Here is a 26,864-nt window from a genome sequence, read left to right as displayed (position 1 = left end):
CATGATGCAATGTAATGATAAATTCACATGTGCTTTTTTGTGAGGCTAAATATACAGCAAAATGAAGCCAAGCTGTTGGAACAGAGCTACTATGCAGATGTTTTTAATAGTAGAATTTGATCCTGCCCACTGACTTATAAGGGTCTCTTTTAATAGTGATGTGTTCCAAATTTTATCATTTGGAAGCCCCTGTCTCGCTATCTCCCCTTCTGTCCTCTCACCTCAAACATGTGCGCTACAAACACAGGTGGTTTGGTGGCAAGACAGATGTCTGAACGTAGCGTAGTTCTACTGTATTGTGCTGTATTACTGAACATCATTAGAAAATGCAGAAAATAACTTAAGAGTAGATATTATACTACCTCTACAAATGTTACAGACCTCAGCAAATGTACATTTATGTGACAAGAGGATGGAATAATAAAAATACACATTGTGTCACAGCCACATCAACACTAGTCCTCGGAAGGAGGTGAGCCATCCAGTTGTTGGTCAGAGTTCAGACTTGGACTGCTACGAGGGGAGCATAGGCAGGAAATGAGTAGATGGGTGTCTCCGTCTAGCCTTGTGACCCCGCCTCGGTTTACCGCGCCCATTCAGCGAAACAAACATTTGCCTGCCGCTGTGTTTCCAGCGAAGCGAAGCATATGTATTGTAGCCGTTCTCCTCAATGCGTTCTTTAAACTTGCAGCTCGGGTTGTACTTCACCTGTGATTGCAGGAAGAAAGAGAAGAGACATTAAAGAGGGTGTGAGCAATTAACCTACTGCTAACAGCTGACTGCTGTTCCTTCTCTGTACAAGGCCAGCTTTCAAGTGCACAAAGGTTAATGACAGTTGCTGTAGTAAAAGATTTCCAGTTTATCCACTGTAATGATCTGGGTTGTTTTTCTCAGGTAGTGGAAGTAAGAATTAAAGGGTTGGTTAACCCAAATTTGAAAAGAATTTCCCAATCCTCACCCTTTAGAAGACATTCACCTCTTAAATATCTTTTCCATCAACTCTGTGCAGTTTGTTTTAGAGGATAGGAACAGGCTTTGCATTCCAGAAACAATATTCTGGTTATTTGACATATGTTTACACCTGACATTTTCATTTTCTTTGGGACCATTTTCTAAAAAGTGATCTTTGACAGAGACACATGCTGGTGAGTTCTGTGAAATATCTTGGTTAACTGGGACATTATTATTGGAAGGACATATTCATTTCTGTTCGCTTACGTCGAATTGAAACCTTAGACATGAGAGCTTAAAACACTTACAAATGTGAAAAGACGTGAGTGTGACGAAGCGGGTGGCTGGTGTGTGCCTTTATTTGTGATTTGGGTTAACTGAACCTTGAGTGTTCTCAAATTAATCACAATATAACAATAAAACAAAGTTTTTTTCTTAAAGGCACTTAAAAATTCAACCTTCAGCAAAGCCACTTTTCCACGGGTGGTTACAGCTTCTTATCAGTAAGGGTCTCAAAAGATGTCGCAGTTACAAGAGGCTCTGCTGCATTCCCTTTTCCAGATTGTTATCAGGCTCCTGTAACGAGGCCTTCTCTGTGATAGCATCGGGATAAAGTGAGCATGCCCTGATTCATCTGCCATTTTGTAAAGTCCTCCATCGGGTCTATTTATGTCCTATTTTGTGTGTTAGATGGTCGGAGGCACTTGTCTTATCACTCATCCCTGATGTTTTCGTCTTCAAGCTTTAAGTACACGAGCTAGACACCACACACCTCAGTTCTGAACTGTGCTTGATTTTAACAATGAGTGGTGATTACTTTTGAAAGCTGCTTTGCAAAACAACAATTGGCAGATGGCACGCAAGGACTTACATGAACCCAGCTGGCTATTTGTCATTGCTGCTTAGGTTTCTTTTTTCTGCTGTCTGTTTTGATGGTGGAGCAAGCCAGCTCAAGCTTCTGTATAGTCAGACAAGGTGCAGGTGTACAGCCATCATTGATTATAACAGTCTGACATCTCTCTGAACTTTCCATCAGAAGATTTCTCAGATTTTCCCTCTCTTCAGGAACATCAAACATAGGGTGGCATTCATTTGGGACTCATATATATCCTGCAACCCCAACAACTTTCCTTCCCTGTCCAGAAGTCTTGACCTCCAGAAAAATGTTGCCAGGTTGTATACGCACCGATCCAAAGAGCGTGCCTTTCTTGGACATAGCTAAGTACAGCCCGGTGCTGACAGATTTGATGGCAACAACTCCCACACTGACAGATCGGATTTCCATCAGGCCTGGAAAATAAAAGGAGAACAAGGGGCAAGGTTAGAAAGATCCAGATTTGGGAGCTTCTTCCATCAAAAGTCATTCTATCATTAGTGATTAGTTTATCAGACAGCCATATGCTCTGAGGAGAGAGAGTCCAGGACACTCATAAAGGTTTCATTTCAAAATGTATGTTTAAAAGAAAAAGAAAGAGGAAAAAAAAGAAAAAAAAAGAAACTAGTAATATTAAACTATTGTCACTGCATCCAGAGGGAGATGGTGGTTTATAAAAGATTAGATTATAGCCAATCTACAACACATGCATTTCAGAGTCCAGGACAAGAAGCTCACATACAGGCAGGACATGTACAAGAGTCTCACAAAAAATTGCAATCCTATTAGATCAAGTCAGGGTTATAATTATATTTTCATAGAAGCTTAATTAAGCAATGTTTCACCCATATGTTGAGAAAACAAACATATGGGTGAAAAATATGGTGATGACTGAGTGCTACAGAGCAGCTTCGTTAAACAAAGTTATTTGAATTACTTGATGAATCATTGCAGCCCTACTATCAGTCATACTTAAATGTGAACATAATCATCCTGCCGAACTGCATCCATGCAACTCTCCAGAAGCAGCCCTCACATTCATGCTTTGGTCATGCTGCTGTTGTTTACTGCCTCTGGTGGTAACTTATGTCACCCTGTGAAAACCTCCAAGGTGAAGGTTTCTACCTAGTTGTTTTTAGAGATGTCCTGTCTTACCACAGCTTCCTTAATAGGAGCTAATTAATAGAGATTAATGCTTCTTTTGATTTTTCTTCTTTAGTTTACCTGCAAATAATCTCAAAAGCACTTTGATGTCTTGGTTTGTTGGGTGCAAATACATTTTTCTTATGCCTTGTAAACCAGAGAAGCAGAAAAGATGCTTTCTTTTCTGTTGCTAAAAGACCACAGTTGGATATTTGTAAGAAAAAGAAAGATTTCTTAGCTTTGGACAGAAGTGGGTATACACAACACTAGATCAAGGTGCTGAAGTTCTGCATGAGGCAAGCTGGTAGGAAAAGAGTGATGGTGATGAGTCATAAAAGCAGCAGTGGGCCACAGGTCTCCCAACTGACCAATCCCCTTCTGTTTTGGTAGAACCACAAGTCTTGTACAGGGCAGTGACTGAACAAAGTTCCTGAATAGTTCTGATGAAAAAGAAATGCAAATAACAGAATAACAGTGGCTTTGCAGGTGCTGCACTGTAGTGTACAAATAAAATAACTGTTTATTTGTGCAGTTATTTGTACAGGACGGTTCAAATACTAAGTGAAAATGCTAATCTTAACTTTTTTTAGACTGAATAATATGAGTTGTATAAATATTATTATTATTATTATTATTATTAATGATGATGATGATGATGATGATGATGAAATAATAATAATAATAATAATAATGCATCTCCTTGATTTTTCAGACCTTTGGTTCCTGCTTAGCATACCTCTACCTATATTGCTCACTAATAATGGAACTATACTTCTTTCTAAACATAAACTAATATGAAAAATTCTTATACCACCCATAATTTCATTATATTTTCTTTCAAAGAAGCCAATTTTTTCTCAAGGAGGCGAGCAAACCCAAGACTAATTGTCTTGTTTAATACTTCTTGATGCTTTCTGACAGTCTTTCAATGTTGTTCACTGCTTTTTCACTCATTTTCATACAGTCCTCGTATTTGACCATTTTCATGGGAATTGTTTTATTCATTAATCTACCTAACACTGGCCTATGAATATTTCAAACATTAAAAAAGGCTCCATATTCAAGGGATAAGCCAGTGTTTTGTCTATACATAATTGACAACTTAGCAAAGAACCATTTGTAACTGATATCTTTAGCCACTTTGTTACTAGTAACCTGTCACAAACATTATTTGTTCTCATTTCTGTATTTGTATTTAGAGTTTGACAGACATAAAATAGTATTTTTGCACCAACAAGTTTTGCTAAACAGCTATTAGTCTAAAACTTGATACATTTCACCATGGTGTGCATTGCATTCTTAAAAAATTTGAGGAAACTAGACAAATAAAAAATGACTGACAAATTGAGGACAATAAATGAAGTGTTAGGCCTTAAAAACTATCAGATGAACTGTATCTGAAAGTCATGTACTTATGAAACAGGAAAAAAAAATCTAGTAAAGACCTGAGATATGGCCTAAGAGATGCATCTTGCTCTTCAGTTGATCCATCTACTGTTTACTGAAGCTTCATCAGAAATGGTCTCAGTGGAAGGTGTCTGTCAAGAAGTCATTCTTAGGGAAAAAGCTGAGGTACGCCAAATTACCCAAGAACCTGACTGAAATTCAGTTCCAATAGGAATGTTGGAGTGAAGTATCCAAATTTGAAATTTTTGGATCCAATTTGTACTAAGGAGGTCAGTACAGAGGCACCCCAACCCTCACCATGGATAGTAACCAAAACCTTTCTGTCTGTGCACATTTATGCATTTCAGTATTAAAGACAAAATGATAGCATCTCTGTCTAATCATATACAAATGACAGCGCAATACAAAATTGCATATAGATTATGCTACTAGCTGCTCCCCCCAGGCTGCTATCAGTGCCATCAGACTAATGTTGCTGCTCTAACACAGAACATCTGCAAAGCTCCAAAGATAAGAAAAACCCCACATCTTTTACACTTTAAGCACAGAAATGGTAAATGGCCTGTATTTGTATAGCACAGAAATATCTTACATCAGGGATTTTTACGCCCTGAACATCACTAGTCATGTTTACCAAGTGAAGTCATAGTCTATATGTAGTGATACAAAGAAGTACAGAGTAAAAAGGAGGGGGAGTGGGGGGGGGTAAAGTACGCAAACACAAACCCCCGTTGAGTGTTTTTCTTCTCTGACTGGAACACGTAAATTAAATCCTCTCTCTGCTCGTGCAAAGCTGCAGGCAAGGAGTCCATCCAGGTATCAGCTGCCCAGCTGTACCCGCATCATTCCTCATTGTCTCTGATCCTCCAAGAAAACATTGCCACTTTGATGGTAGCCTCCTTTTTATGAGTGCTGTTTACAAACACCGGGTGTGCTATGGTGGCACCTGGAGCGTGCAAGGGACTCATCAGCAATTAGCTGAGCCTCTGCTGGTGATTGTTGCACTGCAAGGGTTTATGGGGGATTAGTCCAGGCCAATGAAAACCGCTGGTGCCTGAAAGTGGTGCCAGCAGTAATTGTCGTTATTTGCTGGCTTGAGTTCCAGGCACAGTAGGTGTGATGGAAGCATGTTTGTCACGTTGGAGACAATGCAGGGACCTGAATGTAAATAGCTACGTTTGCTCAGGTTTAACATATCAGGTTTAAAGCAAATATGGGTAAGGAGTATAATTATAAAGGGCCTTGGGGCAATTTGCCGCTATAGAAATAAAGTTTCATTGAATTTTAATGTTGGGACATAAAAAATAAACTATATATATTGAAGAACTCATTGTATTTTTTTCTTCTTTTAATAGATCTTGCAATGGGTTTGGGCATTCTCTAGAAGGAATTTATTAAGGAACACCTTAAATATTCTCCTGTCCTACTCCAGGTCTCATGCGCTACACTTTTTTCAGTTTATTCGTACTCATTGTTGTAGCCGGTAGACACAAAAGATCTGAGGATATGGAATGGGGATTTCACATTGTCTAGAAGAATCACTTGGGCTCTGGACGCTTGACCACACATCTATAAAGACCAGTTAGATCCATATAACTCACAGTCCCCCCTTTGAAAAGTCACTCCATTGTGTTCAAAGCCTGAGAAACCAGAGTGAGGTATTTCAAGCTATTAGAGAGCTTATTCTAACTGCTGAAATCCAAAGGTCAGTTTGGTGGAGTGCTCTATGCTCACAGAAAGAATAACGTTGACATAGGGTTACAGGCAGTACACATTTTTATCTGTAACTGTTGTATTGATTGAAGTCAGTTTGCTAAAATTAGATAGTCATGAGGATATGGCCTCTGCAAATCAGATTAAATTCTGTTTGACAAATTGCCCCTGTTTCTGGATGTGTCTAACATTTTGAAATTCAGTAAGGCAGTGATTCAGTACTTCATAAAACTTGTTTTGATTAATCACTATACTTTGAGATAATGATATATATAAATATTTCAAAGTTGTGAGTAATTTCTTATTCAAAAATCTGCTTCAAATGTTGAACAAAATCACAGTTTGATGGAAGAGGGAGAAACACAATGAAGACAAATTAACTCTTTGTCAGTGAGTTGCACTGGAAACTGAAGGTCACTTCTTCGCCTCGTTCTGCTAAACAAGTATCAACTGATGGCCCCATTGAGCTCATGAAAAAGGCACTTTTGGCTTCCCACTTACAACTGGCACGATCTCTTAACCTTTGACATGTTTTGGCTGGGACTGTCAATAAGCTCAAGCTGCCATTACAAGCAAATCCTGCACTATACATGTCTAGTCAACTGTGGACTTGCCATTTACTTCTTCTCCATGGGTTTTTTTAAAAGCATAGAAAAAGTCTTTAACTCAGTCTCTTTTTACTCTTTCTTTTCTTTCCGTCCCCCATTTTTTGGACGTTAGCCCATCGTCAGATCATTCAAGCCTTCTCTGACCTTGGAAAAAAAGCAGAAAGGAAAGAGAGAGACACTCACAGGGTTCCCTTTTGTCAGACTCATGGTATGGGGGAAGAGGAAGGAGGGAGTACAGGATGAAGGTGCTGGTTATGAGATGGTGGCCTCGGTGGTGGGGGCAGAAGCCTCCAGAGCCCCTCCACCCTACTCCCCTACAAGTCTTTGTTACTCACCTGAGAGGTGAAGAGCTAGACAAGATCTTATTAATGACCGAGCATTTTGAATAGGGCTATGCAAACTGTGGCAAAATAGTTCCTTCCATCACAAATTTAGAGTAGAAAAGAGTGAAAGACGGAGCAAAAAAAGAATGGAGAAAAAAAAGATATTTTTCTACTCCTTTCCTCCTGTCTTCTTTTTGTTCCTTTTCCCAGGTCTTTAATTTCTTGGGTTGCCCCCTTGAGCCGCCCTCCATGGCTCAGTGCTCGACCAGAGCAGAGCCTGGGAATCTTGGAGTTCCCGCTGTGCTCCTGGTCTTGATTGACATACCTTTTCAATTATTTCACAGTTTGCTTGCTTTTTAAACGAAGAGGGCCCTGTTGTTTTTTTCCTTCTGCCCTTCTTTTCAAAACAAGCTTTTCATGTCGGGTTCGGGCTGCCAGGCCTAATGGCTGTGACCAGCACCTTTGATCTGCCATGACCCCCTCAAAGGGTCTGGTACTGGGCAAAGCAGCCGTCTGTGTGTATCGGCACAGACAAAGGCTACATCACTCACTATTCCTTTAAACACCTTGAGAGATTACCATGAGAACCAGCGTTCTAGTGGAGGCCTTGACAGGTGCAGTGATATGGAAACTTGCACGTTGAGGCCTGAATGTACAGTAAATAATTTGGAGGGTCTTCTCAGTAAGCAAAGTTTTGCTTGGCTAATCCCAGATTTAAATATTTAACATGCACCTGCCAAAATACAAATATGCTCCAGCAATTTTAAGTAACTGGGTTTTTGGACACCATTGGAAAAAAAAGATGAAAAAAATGTAAATAAACACAAATAACTCAGGGTGAAATGTGCACATTTATTATGCGTGGAACAAAATCAAACCTTTCGTTTATAGTAAATCCAGAATGCCTCTTTGATGGCTTTATCCAGCTATTTTTGAAACTCAAATTAGACACAATATGAACTGCTCTTTTGAGGCCTTTTTATTCATTCTTCACTTAATCACTTTTCATGTAGTCAACTGAGCATGACACCATGAATGCTAACAGGAATATCCTGTTCCAAAGTATGCATCTTTATCTCGTTTTGTGGAGTTCATTATGTCAAGAAAAAGACAAAAGACACGCAAAATGTGTGTTGGTGATAAGAGTTCTGATAAGGTTGCTTAAATTTAACAAACATAGTCATATAATTGTGCTACAAACCATCGGGTTGGTTTATATGTCACCTTCCTGAAAAAGCTGTAGTTACAACAGATTTGTGATTATTCTAATGGTAATGGTTCATGACAAAAGATGCATGGTTCATGGCTCATGGCTCAGACAGGAAACTTTCTCTTCTCTGCATGTTAGCTCTTTTAACTGTATAAATAAAGGGAACAGTTTAACCTGAAATCTAATGCACTTTGGGCCAACATCACCTGCAATCTGACAGGCCACAAATCCATATTTCTCATTCATTTAATAAGTAATGGGAAATAATAGACCAGAGGTCAAAGCTGATATCTTGACAAGACAACCCCAATAATTATGTGCAAAGACTGATTATATGACCAAATAGCATTGCTAAAGCAGTGTAATCAAATAGTAAAGAGGCAAACAATAGCTTGCTAGCTTCTGAAATTCAAACACTTCCTATCGATCGTATTGATCGGTAGGGGAAGGACAGTCTATTTATAAGGCTCATATATTAGAAGTCTGATATCACTGCTGGAACACAAGTGATACTAGTGCAGTGATGATCTCATTGCAATGAGTAGCTAATATGATAGCCGATCTTTTATTTTATTTGTAGATTTTGACAGGGCTGCAGAGATAAGAAAAAAATATTTATAGTGAGCAGTTGGTTTTAAATGGTTTGCAATTTGAATATGTATACCAATCCCTTTCAAAGGAGACTTCAGATTATCAGTATGTTATGTCTAGAGTATGGTTTAGTTAAGCTATTTTTTCTGAATAACCACATAACTTTGAAGGTTGACTTGACATTTGCTTAGTCATTTACGTCTATTTCAGCCTGCAGATCTAGACTCTGGGATCTCTAGATGGGGGTGAAGCACAAGCTGAAAACCTGCGTTCAAGCACACTAAGCCAAATATGTTAAACATGAACTGTGACTTAAGGTTTCTTCCAGTGAATTTTACTTTATCAACCAAATTGTGGAATTGGGACGATTTCATCACGTTTCTCAGTTGCCGGATTGTCTTCCATTCCAAGGTAGTTCTTGTTTTCATGTGGCAAAAGTTTTTTTCTTCTTCTTGGTTTCCAATATTAATCACATGCTCACAGATTAACATGCCTACTTCTACATCTGGAAACCACTCACAGAGTGCATTCTCAAGGACAACCAGTTTGCTTTCTTTGTCCAGTGCGCTAAGCCACTTGAACCCAGTCCTCCTCAGGATGACGAGTATTACAGTTATCTCCAAAGTGAAGTAAACACAATCAGCTATGTGCTTCTTTGTACACAATAGTCTGTATTTTTTAAAAGTAATGGAATTATATTGGGATTGGGAAGCGCATCTGCAACCGGAAGGTCGCTGGTTCGATCCCTGGGCTCTCTGTCCTGGTCGTTGTGTCCTTGGGCAAGACACTTTACCCTACCGCCTACTGGTGTTGGGCAGAGGGGTCGATGGCGCGATATGGCAGCCTCGCTTCTGTCAGTCTGCCCCAGGGCAGCTGTGGCTACAACTGTAGCTTGCCTCCACCAGTGTGTGAATGTGAGAGTGAATGAATAGTGGCATTGTAAAGCGCTTTGGGTGCCTTGAAAAGCGCTATATAAATGCAATCCATTATTATTATTATTATTATTATTATTATTATTGTGGGTCAATTATAGCACAAGCCAGTAGTAATAATGTTAAAGTGGCTATAAACAATGCTTTAATATGACGTGAAGTCAATTACTAACAATATTTACATTTAAATAAAAAGCTTACAAAGCTTTCATCAGCTTCATGTGAGTTTATGAGGTTTAATTATTCATCATCTGCTCATCACACAACTTTGATTCAGTGTATTTTTTGCCACCAAATGGCAACAACACAGATTGTATGAAATCCATTGAAACTTTAAACAAACGATTCCTCCAAGGAGAAACAAAAGAGCGAAAAGAAAAAGATAAATGTTCATGTGTGTATTTCACAGTTGCTTTATGTTCAAAACTCCTGAAATCCAAACATTATCAACAGATATCCAAGGAAAAATATGCGGTAATTAACATTGTAATGTCATTGATGTATTGTCTGAAACTCCTGTAGCACTCTTGGTCATAGTTCTGTGAGTTATATGCCATAATAATAGTTCTCTGAGTTATATGCCATAATAGTTGCTATCTCCTGCTTTAAGTAACATCATAATCTCATATTTTAACTACTATAATGGGTACTATTATTCTTATTCTTATTACAATGCCCCAAAAGAAAGCCTTAAAATCTGGAATCTGTGCTGCCCAATCCATTTGAAGCGTTGTTTCACAATCCTAGCATTGTCATCTTACAGCCATGCCATAAGGCAAGAAAAAACTCCCAGCGATGGAAAATGTGGTTGTTCCGTATATTTAGGAAATCAGCTGACCTCATTTCTGAGGGCATTTAATCCAGTGGAACTTTATATTCATTTTCATTAATACACACACACCTCTAGTTGAGTCAGTGTTGACTATGTTTCATCATGGTGACATTTATTTTTGCTTGAACGAGTGTGATCAGGTTTCAAATACAAATGATCCAATCCCGCTGTGGCTTAATAGACCAACCAGTTCTGGACAGCAATATAAAATTTACAGTCTCTTTAAAAGGGGCTGCCTCTCTGAGACTGCTGTTTCAGGATTTATGGATATTGTGTGTGTTGTACATGAAAGTATCACCGTCACACCTTTCTACAAACTGTACCTTCCCTTTTCTCAATGTCTTTAAATAGTCAGCCTGATTTTCACTGTCCTTTGTGGTTTTGCTGTTTCATTCTAGTTATTTCCCTCCTAGTCTTCTTCTCCCTCCTTGCTGGCCCCTTTGCAATGGGTATCCGGACATGCATCATACCTATTAACTCTTACAGGGCTGGGATGATTTATTTCATCCTTTTACTGGCAGCTATAAGATATGTCTGCTCTGAGCTAAGCCGAGTGGGGTTGGGCTATTCGCACGCACAGTAAACATGAAAGGCTGTGACACACAAACACTGAGTTTGTAGGTTTTTAGTGTTTTTTCCCCCCACAGGGGCAAGAAAGTAAACAACCCCCCCCCCCCCCAAAAAAAAAAATCTCTAACAAACTGAGTAGATGAATTAGCCAACCCTCAGTCATATCATCCACCACATGTTAGTCAAGGAAGCCAATCCATTATGCTGAAAACCTTGGCCTGAGATCTGATTCTGTTCCTTAAATGAGCTCAGACTGTCTGGAAGCCTGAACAGTGTTTCTCTTGCTTAGTTTAGCTTTGAATTCAGTCAGATGAAGTCATGAAGGCTTTGATCAAACCAAATTGAAAAAAATACACAACTAAGATAACAGCAAAGGAAATAAGAAACAGGGTTACATTTGCACCCTTTTTCTTACGCACTTGAACTTCTGCAGATGTAAACATGCTGTCAGTCTCTTAATTACTCAGCACACACGTATGCATGTGTGCTGTCATTTAAATATAACTGTATACAAAGGCCACTAACTCAGGGAAGTAGAACACAGCGAAACTGGTTTGCATGTGTGCTTTCTGTCCAAATACATTCCCTTGTATGTGGCCCATCCTGTCAAAAGAAAGAAAAAGGCCGATGGATAGAAAGAACAGGAAGAAAGGAGAGAAAAGACTTGCAGAGGATTGCTCTTCCCTGCCCATGTATCACTTGCTTTCCCACATTCCATTAAACTCTCAGGAGAGATGAGGGTGAAGATGAGACTGATAAGATTCTGTCTTTTAAAAAAAAAATTCAGTCCATATTCAGTGCCTGGATCTTATTTTCAGCCGTGATTTTTCTACTACTACTACTACTAAGAACAATACAGTATCCACATCTGAACCAAAGAGTAAAACAGTGAAATGTGGATTATTAAATATTAGGTCTCTCTCCTCCAAGTCTCCGTTAGTACATGACTTAATAATTGATCAACAAATCGATTTACTTTGCCTTACAGAAACCTTGTTGCAGCCGGATGATTATGTTAGTTTAAATGAATCAGCACTGTTGAGCCAACCATCCCTTTAATGTTAACTAGTAATGACTTCATGAACTTCTTCACAAATAAAATTTTAATCATTAGAGAAAAAATTACCAATAATCATCCCACAGATGTAACATTATCTACAGCTACTTTCAGTAGCATTGATATTCATTTAGACTCTTTTTCTCCAATTGATCTTTCTCAGTTAACTTCAATAATTACTTCCTCCAAACCATCAACATGTCTTTTAGACCCCATTCCTACAAAACTGCTCAAAGAAGTCCTGCCATTAATTAATGTTTCAATCTTAAATATGATCAACCTATCTCTAATAATCGGCTATGTACCACAGGCCTTCAAGCTGGCTGTAGTTAAACATTTACTTAAAAAGCCATCTCTAGAATCAGCTGTCTTAGCTAATTATAGGCCAATCTCCAACCTTCCTTTCATATCAAAAATCCTTGAAAGAGTAGTTGTCAAACAGCTAACAGATCATCTGCAGAGGAATGGCTTATTTGAAGAGTTTCAGTCAGGTTTCAGAGCTCATCACAGCACAGAAACAGCTTTAGTGAAGGTTACAAATGATCTTCTTATGGCCTCTGACAGTGGACTCATCTCTGTGCTTGTCCTGCTAGACCTCAGTGCAGCGTTCGATACTGTTGACCATAATATTCTATTAGCGTGATTAGAGCACGTTGTAGGTATTACAGGTACTGCACTGCAGTGGTTTGTATCATATCTAACCAATTTGTACATGTAAATGGAGAGTCCTCTTCACACACTAAGGTCAATTATGGTGTTCCACAGGGTTCAGTGCTAGGACCAATTCTGTTTACATTATACATGCTTCCCTTAGGCAGTGTCATTAGAAGACATAGTATACATTTTCACTGCTATGCTGATGACACGCAGCTCTATCTGTCCATGAAGCCAGGTAACACACACCAATTAGTTAAACTGCAGGAATGTCTTAAAGACATAAAGACCTGGATGGCCGCTAACTTTCTGCTTCTTAATTCAGATAAAACTGAGGTTATTGTACTCGGCCCTGAAAATCTTAGAAATATGATGGATGGATGGCATTACCTTGGCCTCCAGTAACACTGTGAGGAACCTTGGAGTCATTTTGGACCAGGACATGTCCTTCAATGCACATATTAAACAAACATGTAAGACTGCTTTCTTCCATTTGCGCAACATCTCTAAAATTAGAAAAATCCTGTCTTAGAGTGACGCTGAAAAACTATTTCATGCATTTATTACTTCCAGGCTGGACTACTGTAATTCATTATTATCAGAATATCCTAAAACCTCCCTGAAAAGCCTTCAGTTAATCCTAAATGCTGCAGCAAGAGTCCTGACAGGGACTAGAAAGAGAGAGCAGATTTCTCCTGTTTTGGCTTCCCTTCATTGGCTTCCTGTTAAATCCAGAATTGAATTCAAAATCCTGCTCCTCACATACAAGTTCTTAAATATTCAGCCCCATCTTATCTTAATGACCTTGTAGTACCATATCACCCTATTAGAGCACTTCGCTCTCGCTTACTTGCTGTTCCTAGAGTATTTAACAGTAGAATGGGAGGGAGAGCCTTCAGTTTTCAGGCCCCTCTTCTGTGGAACCAGCTTCCAGTTTGGATTCGGGAGACAGACACTATCTCTACTTTTAAGATTAGGCTTAAAACTTTCCTTTTTGCTAAAGCATACAGTTAGGGCTGGACCAGGTGACCCTGAATCCTCCCTTAGTTATGCTGCAATAGACGTAGGCTGCCGGGGGATTCCCATGATGCATTGAGTTTTTCTTTCCAGTCACCTTTCTCACTCACTATGTGTTAATAGACTTCTCTGCATTGGATCACACTTGTTATTAATCTCTGTCTCTCTTCCACAGCATGTCTTTCATCCTCTCTTCCTTGTCTCACCCCAACCGGTCGCAGCAGATGGCCCCGCCCCTCCCTGACCTGGTTCTGCCGGAGGTTTCTTCCTGTTAAAAGGGAGTTTTTCCTTCCCACTGTCGCCAAAGTGCTTGCTCATAGGGGGTCATATGATTGTTGGGTTTTTCTCTGTATCTATTATTGTACGATCTACTTTGCAATATAATGCGCCTTGAGGCGACTGTTGTTGTGATTTGGCGCTATATAAATATTGCTTTTTTCTTAGCTTTTCACAGCCCTGCAGCAATAAGTGAATCAGTTTGTGTATATTGCTAACTTTGCTGATTTCATCCACGAAGACATACATTAGAGCAGGTTACAGAGAAAATTCAAAAAAGATTTGAAGTGCAGTCTTTCAAAGCTGTGTATAATCTGACGTTGTTGTGTCCAGGCAGGTTTTCAGGCCACTCTACCTCCCTGTCACACTGGCTACTGAGGGAGGTGTAAAGCCGAGCCGATCTACCTCTGTGCAAGCCAGTGCGCAGGTTTTCAGAGCCTGTGAACAAGCCGCATGGTGGTGATCTGCTGAAAGCTGACTCCCACACTCCCTCGGCCCCAGCCCCGGCCGCAAGGGGTGAAATTCTCTCACACACAATCCAGAGACCGGTTCTCTTTCAGGACTCACACTCGGCCCAGTTACCCCCACCTTTTCATACGGTTGTGCTAGGAGAAGTACTCCAGGGATTAGCCTAGTCAGGTCTTTCAAAGGCCATTAGAGCAAATTACAGGTATCTTCTTACCAGTGCGCTGGGACAGGCCAGGTGAGGGGCGTAGAGGCCAAGCAGGAGTGCAGGGGTCAGCTTGGGACAAAAAGACAAGGCCACCCTGGGCCCCACTCTATCGGAGTGTCTCCTTGGCTCCACAAACTGGTAGACCTGCATCTATGAATGGCTCACTTGATGGGACCTCAGAGACATTGTCTCACTACCGTAACTTTAGCCTTTTTTTCTTAGTACCCTCTACCCCCACATCTCACTCTCTCCCTGTTGAGTTTCCCATCTTTAAATTGATGTGGGCATGAGTTTGCCCAGATAAATGATCACACAAAATGACTACACAACGCAAACTCTACATGACTTGAACCACGGTGGGTTAGTTGATACTCATCTACCATTGTAGAAAGGATATAACCTGAATGCCACAAACACAAATTGGTATGTGCATTACAAACAGACCTGGCATCAGTTGAAATTGAATTTGAATAACATTAACTATTTCCACTTGAAAACTAAATTTAACTTGTAATGGCAACCACACAACCATTAATGTGTGGTCTGTCAATGTATCAGTATGCTGCAGGCATCGTGAGACTGATTCTGTTGATAAAGTTGTAGAGATGGCCAAAGGGAGTTCCGCATCCTGCCATTTTCTCTAGACTACACACAGACACACACTCTCACCCACACACACATGCCTTTTGGCCACTTGTGCCGGCCACACTCACATACACATACACACATATGCCTCACCCTATCCCAACTGGTGGATGACAATCTAGTGGAAGAGCTGCGGAAGTGTTTCATTAGCCAATTACCGCTGGTAGATAAAGCCTGCGTTCCCACAGTCCGCAAGGTTGGGGGGTCAAATGTGACCAATTACCCTCCATCCCCTCACAGGACAGATTAGCCTGTCTGATTTATCCCCAGACAGACTGACCCAATACTCCAAAATCACCATTCACATCTGGATACATTGTGCGTGTGTCAGGGGAGGCAGCTGTATGTGTGTGCATGTGAACAATTTCACTCCTCATAAACATTGCTTCTACTCTTAATAAAACACTGGGCTCTTCTTTACCACACACTTCCGAGTCATTAGTGTGTCTAGAGGTTCTGTCAGCATGTCATCCATGGTTGTTATATCACTGAACACAAGCTTCCTTGGCCAAGCAAAGCTTTGATTGTATGTAATGGAACTTCAATCAGTTCATTAGGGACCCCCAGGATGCCAAATCAGACCCTACCAAACCCTAAATTTATAAGAGCAGATGGGGAGGCAGGCTAGCCAGAAGAGGGTATACTAGAGGACGACTGGAAGGTTTGGGTTAGTGGGGGTGGAGGCCTGCTGTAGTCAAACTGAGGGATTGGAGAGGTGAAAAAGGTTAACGAAGCCCACAGTGTGCACCACTCCTGTTCGTCTGTGCCTGTGTGGTACCAAGTGGCTGTAATCTCCGACCAGGAGGCATTCTCTTTAATCAGGGAGGGAGACCAGGGAGAGCAAACTGCCTCCAAATCATGCATCACATCCGTAACAAGCGGACGGCAGACTATCAAAGGCTTCACAGATAGTTATGAGCTGATGTGCCTGAGGTTTGTGACTCACAGCTTCTGAATTTTCCTGAACTTTAAGATACCCCAGGAGGGCAGCAGGGATGGCGGGATCCACATTAAATTGAGGTCATCTACCGTGCTACTTAATAAATAACACTAAGCAGGTGAATTGCATCTGTGTCTTATATGGTTGGTTGTTCAGACCGGATTCAGTGGGTGTAAGCATACTCAGGGAAAGACATTGTTTTTGCTGGTTTCTACCCTCATCTTTAGGATGCTCTGGCGAAAAAGATATATAAAGATCACTGATAGTGGAACCAACCAAGCAGCTGCAGTCACTTTCAACTAGATTTGACCTTTGAATTTGAGTGAAAAAGTTTCTTCAACAAAATAAATAAAAACCCTGAGCTAAAAATGTGTGTGCAGGCAGGTATGATAAATGCAGCTTAATTGCTTAAACTTATTGGGTTGGAGTCAGTAATGACAAATTTCCCAACTTCAATTCAAAATCTAAGAAATAATTACAATTAGAAGACCTTTTTTGTATATTTCTTCATTTTTGAAGCTTAGAAATTAATTAAAGTATAAAAACCAAACAAACATCCTGAAGTTTTTTAATAGTATTTTTCATTGTGAATGCACAATACTTCATAAAGGGGGGACACTTGGCTACTTATACACATCTGGCCATGAGAAGAACTGTGCACCCTGAATGTGCAATAATAATCTCCATCAAGCAAGCCTTCCTAATTTCAAAAATAGCGTCTCAGGATGGACCAGAAACCTGATCATTAATGTTAAAAGAAAAGCAAAGTGGGAGATTAAACAGGTCCACTGAAGGCTGGCCAGTGGCCAGTGCATGTTTTTGGTGCTTAACACATACTAACGACAGAAACAAATGTTTTGTCCTCTGCTGCAGCAAGTCTAATAAAATGATAACAGTATTTACAAAGTTTAAAACCGAGAGACCTTTTTGATCTCAACAATCAATCCAAGATAACGTGAATGGTGATACATCGTTGGTTGGCATGTGTATATGGCAGTACTATTATATATTATCAGTATTATTTTTAAATAATTGTTATTTAAAGCCCACATAGTTTTTGTAGTTTTCCAGTCCAGTGTATTTGTTCAGTAGTAGGCTAAAAAATAAAGAAACCTGATTTAGTTTGGAGAGTACTGCCAACTTTAGGTATGTGCATATGCAATTCAGGTGTGCAGTGAGTTTCCAGTGACTGAGCACCAGGACACAGAATATTCTCTGTGGCCTGAGCTTGCCCCATATTTACATTATTAAAATGAGATGGGCATACAGGAGGTGACAAAAGGCACAAGAGTGAAATCAGGCAACCTGTCAGAGCTGTCACTTGCTCCACTGGCCAAAGGGCCCTGACCTCAATCCTATCCGTTGCAGGGGAGGAAAAGTGGAAATGGATACAGCTGGAGAGAGACGGTGACAGGTAGGAAAGGCCGGCAGTCAAAAAGAGAATAGTGAAAGTATGCTTTTATTGATATGTACAGACTGACATTCATATGTATTGAGTTTCACATGCATATGAATATTTTTTCTCTTTGCTCAGGTATGGACAACTGCAGAACAAAAGAATAAAAAACATTGAGCTCTGAAAATTCAGCCCATTCTTCCCTGTTTTTTAAAAGTAGGTCTAAAATAACAAGGCAAGAAGAACGATGGTGCAAAGATCCGAGAACTATAGAAAAGCGGTGTGATGCATGATGTTGACTATGCTGTTTCAGCTATAGCACTGCAATGCTTTGTGCCACCTTCTGTGTTCTAATGAGGAACGTGGCCTTTCAGATGAGAAAAACACCCACGTGCACGCAAGCTCGCACATGTCAGTGTGCATGCAAACACACAAACATGCATGCGTCTGAACTGAGTACAAGGTAAGGTCTGGTTCATATTAGCCATTAGGGAACGGAAACGCACATCTTTTTCAGCTTAGGGTCCACTTCATGCTCCTGCAATGGCACACGTATAAACACAGGCACATGCGTTGGGAACGTACACGCGCATTCAAGGAGCTGACATGATATTCACATCCTGCCCATGTTCATTTAGTGAAATGGCCTCAGAGATAAAAAGCAGGTATTGGTTATTTGTAATGCAGTTCAGACAAGACTCTGCATGGTCTCAGGATGTTGGAATGCACAACTGAACCAGAGTTGCTGTTTTTAGTCTCTCACATTTGCATTAATTATCCTGCTACTACTTTCAAGAAACAAACTTAAAACACAATTATTCAGTCCAGGTAGTTGAATCTATTTAAGTTCAATTCAGTTGTATTTATTTGGGCCAAATAACAACAACAACTCCCTCAATATGTGTTATATTGTAAGTATTATATATTCAAATAATATGTAAGTATTTGAATATATCTTACATATTATTGCATTATTTTGAACCAAATATCGTAAAAATGCAGTAAAACCATTTTGATTTTATAGATTTTTCTCCTTTAAGGTCCAATCCAGCTGCAAGATATATTATATGCATTTTCACATTTGGTTCCAAATTTGGTAATCCCCTTAACATTCACCATCCAAAGCCAGTTTTAACAGTTCGATTTTATTTAAATGAGCATTACATTTTTAAGAGTTCTTCGCCTGACTGTAGACTTTTAGTCAGGCATAAAATTTCTTAACATAATCTTAAATTGCCCAGAAAACACGACACAACATCATGATAAAGAATGTTGAATTATCTCTGACTTTCTAATAACTTTTAGCACTGATGTAACTGTGATTAGCCCGTAGTAGACGCAAGGTGTGTGATTTTCATTCTGCAGTCGTACACAAAATCACACACATTATGACTTAATTGCCTAACAGCATGTCAATATTTAGCCACACAGGCTGATAGGCAGGCTTTGGTTGATCTGTTTATGTTTGTGAGAGAGATTAAAATCTGCACGCGCTAGAGCTTCCACGTGTTCTTGTAACTTATATGGTAGAGAAGCCCCAGATTCACCTGAAAGTCACCTCAGAGAATAGCCTCCGGTTTTATAGCCTCCTATTGCTCTCTCTTATGATAAAACTTTACAGAGAGGCATATGTGCTTTAAGGGTAACAGGTGCATTGCATTCGTAGTGCAATTCTTCCAGTGATTTTAGGTTAAATTCAAACACCTTTAAACTCTTGTAGCTGTAGCCAGTCAGCCATGACTGTATTTAGGGATGCCAAGTTGTTTCTTTTTTTCCCCATCTACAGCAGGGGTTCTCTTTCAGCTTCTTTATTCCTGGGCCAGTGGTTAAACGTCATCCAAGACATGATGTCTGGCTCAGTTCAAGCGGCGAGGTGAGAGGCTTTATTGGAAGGGTCAAAATGAAACCATTAATCTGTCTTGGTCTATCTAAGGTTGAGGCAAGACCGCTTGCCTGTCTCAGTGGGCTGATTACGTCAGTGCACGTGTGTGTGCATGTGTACGATTCGAGATGTAAGTGGCAGCTGCTCCTTCATGAATATTTCCTTTGGTGAATGATTTCAAACATGTGGTGCTGCATGAGTAAGGCTAGCTAGTCGTCTGTTCCCAGCTGATTTAATTAATATGTTTTACACCTTCCACAGAAAGCTCTTACTGTAATAAGAGCACTAATGTGCTCACATTGAGGAAAAGGCCATATTTTTCACTCTAAAAATGAAGAGCTTGGCTGTGAACATGTTCAGATTTGCATTGCTCTACTGGAAATAATTGTTGCTCGTTACACTGATGTTTAAAGCACCTAAATCATAGTGTAGCTTTTGGAAAGCAACAAGTCTCCTCATGCGAAGGGGATGAAAAGTAATGCAAAAACTACTCATCCTCCATGGCCCAATTAATATTTATAGAATATTTAGTCTTGGTCTGCTATGCACCTTAATACTTTTCTGGTAAAATCATTTGGATATTGGTGTATTTCTATCTTGCTATCAAGTCATTCTCTGCTTTTTACAGACTTAAAGAGTACATCTTCAGTCAATGGTGTCAAGGTTCAAGCTGTTGGTTGCTGGAACTGTGAAGTCTTCCCTTTTGTGTTACCTTCACACCCACAGGATGTCCATAGCTGTGCGATGTTATAAAGGACTCGGTTGTCAGTGCCAAAGTCAGACTCTATAAACCTGCTGATGAACCCCGTAAACCCCAGAGAGGAGCTGGAGCCAGGCTACTAAAGGTTGTTAGCTACTAATTGCTACATTTCTAGGGCCCATTCAAGACATCAAACCCATGTGGCAGAAACCAGGGATGCTCTGCTAATTAGCCTGACACTGACACTCTTGTCCTCCAATGTTCCCAGGACAGTGATAGTCTGTAAATTTGTATGGAGGATTTTAACATGCCTGTTAAACATAAATGTGTATCTGTGATGTTTTATGTGGGTTTTTTTTGTCTCTTAATAACACAAACCACAATTTAAGTATTGATTTCATTTTTTTTTCTCAGACAAGCTGTGGCCGTGCCTTTACAGTGAAGACTGGGGGGTTAATGCATGATTCGTGGGATTTTACCCTCCTATTGGCATCCAAAATGTCCACGAATCCCTTCTCAGTTGAGACAACCCAGAGGAAACCTTAATGCCTAATGAGCAACGGGAAGCGCTCCAGCACTCCTCTAGCCTTTAATTTCCACCTCAATACTAAGCAGAGCACGCCCCAGCCCTTCTCCTAGCCTCATTAACATGTGTATTCTTCCAATTCAAAACACCAAAGTACTTCCTTCAGCCAGGTGCTTCCCTCTTTGGCCCCTCCAGCCTTGGTGCTGTTGATCCAGTCACACATCCCCGTCTGAGCTATAGCAGAATTAATGGTGAGTCATGGTGAGGTTAAAAAAAAGGCCAGGGTAGAATAACCCTCTTTCCACCTTTAAAATGGCAGACAGCACAGAACAGACATTTTGTAAAATCTGTTGTTTTTGAATGTTAGTGACACTGTCCCCAAAGTAAAACGTGGGTCGATGATGAACATTGGTATTTTTAAATTGCCTGGTGCTTTGTTTTGCCATTGCTTTAAAGCGCTATGCATGCGTAGTCAACTAGGGCTTTAGTATGTCACACAAATGAGTAGCAGTATAGCACATGACTATATACAAGTGAGACTTAAACAATTAAAATTTGTGTATGTGAAAATATCTGTGCTAAGACGTGCATGACAATGAACTGTAAATAAAAACAAATGTTGTTTCACAAACTACTTCTCTGTAAAATGCAATAAATTGAGTTTTATAGCTAAAAAATAAAGATTTAAATATTTTGCTCCTACTCCTCATCCTTTTTTTTGACATTGTCCATCTTAAAAAAACAAAAAACAAATATATTGTCTTTGCAAGACTGTCCGCCACACTTGTCTTGTCCTTTTATGATTTTAAAATTCAAGTCAGTCTCTCTTTTGTGAGTGACAGTTTCCCCTGTGTATGAAAACTTTGAATAATTTCCACAACATATTTCAGTTGGGTGGAAGGTTTTCACCCCATGGTTTTGCTCCAAGTCAAATACACTCATGAACTTGGAAAACTTTCACATCAAACAGTAACATGTTGCACACCAAGGGAAATTTAGTAAATACATCACACCCCGGCTGCGAGAGCTGAGACGCTATAGAGGCAAAATTAAGCTAGTCTGGCCGCAGTGACTTTTTGCAGTTGTAGCAGTGTCACCCTATTTCCTAAGTATGAACTGGCTGATGCTATTGGAGGCTGACCAAGTGTTAGATGATTGTAGCCACACACATTTAGTCCATCTATTTAAAATATGAGGAAAAAATTAAAACATGCAATAAAATATACACAGGGTGGCTTGCCAAAAAAGATTTTGTAAAATAGATCACAGACTTGACAATTACAATTACAAGTAGCCTTCATTTGTTAATTAAACTGGACTTTAATAATTACATATGCTGTATTAATACTCTTCTACACTAGGCGCCTATAACTATTGTAACTGATCACAAACCAGTTGCCGGGTGTGTCTGCGCAGCTGTTGTGCTTCAGGACAGTCTAATTAGCAGGCTACGATCGGTAGCCCATGACAGGATATGATGTGTACCTGCCTCTGAAGCTTTTGTAAACACTTGGGTGTGTTTTTCCCTCTAGATCATTTTCTGCTTTACCATAGTTCAAAAGAAAAACATGTTGTCACCCTCCCTTCTGGTCTCTCAAACGACTGCACTTTGACTCTTCGTGTGGCTGTTTCAAGTTATTTTTAGTAACACTTATAATCTTTTTTTATTATATGTGGAACTATAATTGGAGCATGTAGGTTGACAGGATGTACTCAGATCATAGCAAGATAATTTATCTTGATTTGTCTCTAGTTTGATTAACAAATATAGCCGATAATTTACAACTTCCTTGATTGAAAAAAAAAAACTTGAGGAAATTTTGTGGATGGAGTCTGCTGTTTTTGTTTTAGTGTGATTTTTCTGTGTATTTCCACATTCATACTCACATGGAAGAATTTTTTTAATTTTTTTTTGGGGGGGGGGGGCTCATTGGAAATGTAACTGATATACATTCAGGCTGTTTAGTCTGCTTCTACATAGTCGTACAAAAAGAGAATTAAAACTGTCCTTCAACTACAAGGCTGTTTTAATGACTTAATAAATGACTTTATGCTCTTTATGTCACACTCATTCATCATGGATTAAAACTGAAGACTGTGAAATAAAAACAGGTTTATTTGCCACATACATGTTTTGTATTCTTTATCTCCCTTCAGCCCCATCCAGCTGTCTCATCCTTTAAATCCTCGAGCCCTTTAAGTTAGCATGTCTCCCACTTGCCCCTTCCCTCAGCTGTTCCATGCCCCTACTCCACTGGGATTGATACAATATTTTCCAGCCTCAATTAGCAGAGAGCCTGTTGACTAATTCCAACTGTTTTTGCACCTGAGAGTTGTGAGCTGGGGCTGGAAAAACTGAGGTTGGTGAGGCGGAGGTGAGGGACGGTGCTTGGGTGTAGCAGGCAAAGCTGTCGGGGCAGCAGAGCTGTGTCGACAAGAGTGTAAGGGCAAACCAGAGGACAGAGTGCGGAGCAGGTGGAGGATGGGGCTAAGACTAGCACTAGGAAATGCTATAGGTTACACAAGTATATTAAAGGCAGAATTAGTACTGGGTCTCTCGGCATTGGTCTCTGTAAGGATCTATGTGTTTTTGCAAGTAGATTCCCACAAGAGTTCAAGCACACCTTCATCATATACATTACACTATTTTTTTAAATCAGATGGAAAAAATATATCTCAATTTATTAGAAATCTTAAAAAAAAAAAGATTACTAATGCATTGTCTTTCATGTCTAGTACCTGATTTATGTCATTTACCATGTATAACTTTCTACTTGTTCTGCCTCCAGTCTATGGCATAGTGAAATTCTCTTGCTCAGGACACTTACAGTCTAATTTCAAGGTCTCCACAAGAGTAACAGTGCTCTTAAACAGAAAAGGAGATCTCAAAATGGTCTTAAACCAGATCTGTCCCAGTGTGAGTTGCAACCACAGGCTGACCACAAGGTTCATTTTGTTAAATCTAAGGCAAAGCCTACATGACCGCTGGTTTGGCACGGTGCTCAGCTCAGGGTGCAGAACACACCCTCATTCTGTGTGAGTGCCGAAAGAACAGTTCTTTCCACCAAAGGAAATGAGAGGATGATGGCTAAAGTGTATAAGGACATTGCATCTAAGGGGACTGTACTTTTTCATTAATGGGTACTACAGCCTCCTAAGAGTAAATGACCCAATTGGCAAAAAGTAAAAAAGCATACATTTCACAATCAATTTTGTTGTTTTAAGACATTTTAAATGTCAGTTTCTTCTTTTTGCCAAATGTCTTTCAGTCCTTCGGCATGACTTCTGTCAAACTGTCAAATACAAGCAAAGTTTGGGAGTAGTATTTTGTTATGGTAGCTGACATTTATTACCACTAATGTGAAAGAATAACGTCCCAACTTGGATATGCCCACGGGTCCAAATTTAACACAGTAATAATTCATCTCAATTTGAATTTATACCAGTGTGGGTGGCTTTTAAAGGTTCTGCCAGGTGACTAATCCCGACAGGTTAACAAATGTCATCCAGTCTGCCGCTTGGAGATCACTGTAATGGTGGCAACAGACTGACTGGCTTGTTAGCTGGACGCAGCAGCTGTTCTCCCCCAGTAGCTGTATGGAAAAACTCTGACTCACCCCCTTGTATAAAAAGGCATTAAGAACCAAACACATAAATATTACAGTCAAAGGCAAAAATGTCTCTAAGAGCTGTCCAATAAGTCAGTCAGCCAGTGACTAATGGAGTGGAAGGTCAGATCATGACCAGGATCAGTTCATCTGACCTGGTCAAGTAATGGTGGTTAAGAAACCATCACTGCATGAACAAGGTTTTCTGAAGTGTCCACAAAGCATAGATTGTCCGACAGATTACAAACTGAACGACACAGATCTGTCTGAATATGCCCGTCCAGTTGAGCACCGTGATTTGACATACTGCAGTTTTATCTTGTTTAACTCGTCAGACATAATGTGGGTTTCCGGGTAAAGCCACACTGCTAGAAAATTTTACATGAAATTCCTACTTGCATGTACACCCACAGAAAGCCATATAAAATCACAATAAAGCGCTTTGAGTGCTCAGATAGAGTAGAAAAGCGCTATATAAGAACCAGTCCATTTACCATTTACCAAAAGAGCAGATGAACTGTGAAGATTACAAATCGGTCTGTGTTGGAAAAATGTGTTTCAGATTACACCTGGTACCTATGACTGATGCACTTTCACCAGTTTTGACAGGTTAATTCCCAGTGGAAGGGAAACTTTTTTTTTCCAAGACCACTTTGTCTTTCCTTAGTGCCTGCTGTCCCACGAGGAGTCTAAACCATCTCTAGGTTATTCCCTTCCTACCTAGCAACGCTTCCGCCCTGCTCTAAACAACGCAACACAAATTGCTCAGCAGTGATATGACTAAGGGATATCCCCATAAACAGCTGTAAAAGCGAACAGATAAGAAAGTTCAGCCATAAAAATAAATCTGAAAACGTCACAGGGCATCCTCCCTCTGACACACATTTCAGATATGCAACTTTTTCTCACTTTACTTACTGTCAGCGTAGTTTTTACGTCGAGTGCCGTCCACCTTGCCGGTTTTGTCAATGCAGAGGAAGAACTTGTTGGCAGAGTAAAGTCGCCGAAGTCGGACGTCACCCTCTAAGTGATTATAACTGCGAGTGTGCCTTTCCAGTGTCCATGAACAGTTGATTCCACTTGCGAGCACCTGAAGGGGTTCATGCCCTACTCGAGGAGGACAGGCCCCCGTGACAGTACCAGCGGTGACCAAGAGCACGGTGAAGCATGCCAGGCAGAGTGAGGCTGCACTAGGCAGGGGGAAATGTGAACCAGCAGAGGCTGCAGTAGTGGTGGTGCTGAGGGCAGCTTCAGGACAGAAATGAACTGCGGACGCCGTCCATCTGCACATGGTGGGTCAGACTCCCAAGGTGCACCTTGTGCAAGCTGTAGGCATGCTGATGATTGGGAGAAGTCCCTGTGGAGGGAGAGAAGGAAGGGAAGCGGCACTTACAGCAAATCCTCTGGATGTCACAGCCAGTCTCCACTTTGGGCTGAAAGTGGGCCTTCCTTCCTACAGAATCAGTTTTGCCAGAGTTCCTCCAGTTGTCATCTTCAGTTGTGTTTTTTTTATTCTTTTTCTCTCCTCCTTTAACAAAGTGTTGCAATTTAACAAATCCAGTTTTTTGAAGTTCCTCCTTGATGCTGCTCCTTGCTTGTTTGTCGTCTCTTCCTTTGACTGAAGTCTTCTTCACTGGTCCATAATTAAAGTCCTGGGCTCTATGAGGATTCACATACGTGTGTTTGAATGAGTGACTGTAAATGTCTAAGTGTGTTTCTGTGCCAGTTTAAGCATGTGTGCGTGCACCTTGCAATGCTCTGCTGTTTCCAGCTGGGTAGGAACAAGTTGACTGTCTGAATTGCTGACCCGTGGCAGAGAAACAGTTGACTACTTCTAGTGTGTGTGTGTGTGCGTGTGTGTATGTGATACTGAGAGAGAAAGAGAGTGAGTAAGAAAGAGAGGGAGTGAGTATGGGAGGTGTTTGTGACAGAGAGAGGCAGCGAGAGTGTGTCTGTGTGTGTCAGAGCCTGCGAGCACAGGGCAGCGAAGCAGTGAGGCAAGCGAAGCCACGCTCTGCTGTGTGCAGTCAGTCAGTCCTCTCTTCTGTGAAGGCAGCGGCTCAGTTGTCCTGCATTTTATCCTGGGCAGGGCCAGGAGAAGGGTGGGGGGATGGGGCCACTGCACTCATTCATAACCATTTCAAACAAATGAGAAGCCTTACATCAAACACCATCCTCATTTTAATCTCTTGCAGAAAACTTTGCTCTGTGAGAAATAGGTAGTTTGCCTTTAAACTTGAGGATTTTTTCTGCTTTTTGTGGTTACAGACACCTGGAAAGGCTCAAACTTTCTTTCAAGATGTGAACAGTGAGATATTTTGTAACACGGTCAAATC

General features: G+C 40.4%; 1 protein-coding gene across 1 annotated transcript; it reads right to left on the bottom strand.

The window, feature by feature from the left end:
- Positions 1–37: 37 nt before the first annotated feature.
- fgf22 (fibroblast growth factor 22) lies at positions 38–25,819 on the bottom strand. Its single transcript, XM_063467070.1, has 3 exons — positions 25,447–25,819; positions 2,138–2,241; positions 38–708 (listed from the first exon to the last, which is right to left on the bottom strand). Exons 1-3 carry the CDS (start codon positions 25,817–25,819, stop codon positions 514–516), a joined length of 672 nt encoding a protein of 223 aa, XP_063323140.1. The 3' UTR covers positions 38–513.
- Positions 25,820–26,864: the final 1,045 nt, after the last annotated feature.

This window comes from Pelmatolapia mariae, linkage group LG23 (genome assembly GCF_036321145.2).
Source record: "Pelmatolapia mariae isolate MD_Pm_ZW linkage group LG23, Pm_UMD_F_2, whole genome shotgun sequence".
In the NCBI taxonomy this organism is placed as follows: domain Eukaryota; kingdom Metazoa; phylum Chordata; class Actinopteri; order Cichliformes; family Cichlidae; genus Pelmatolapia; species Pelmatolapia mariae.
This window is presented reverse-complemented; position numbering and strand designations above follow the sequence as displayed.

Excerpts from the sequence above, each read along its gene's own strand:
- fgf22 (XM_063467070.1), bottom strand. The coding sequence starts at position 25,819 with ATGTGCAGATGGACGGCGTCCGCAGTTCATTTCTGTCCTGAAGCTGCC. Across the intron at positions 2,242-25,446 it reads ACGTAAAAACTACGCTGACA|GCCTGATGGAAATCCGATCT; the intron begins GTAAGTAAAGTG and ends TTTATTTTCCAG. Across the intron at positions 709-2,137 it reads AAGGCACGCTCTTTGGATCG|GTGAAGTACAACCCGAGCTG; the intron begins GTGCGTATACAA and ends CTGCAATCACAG.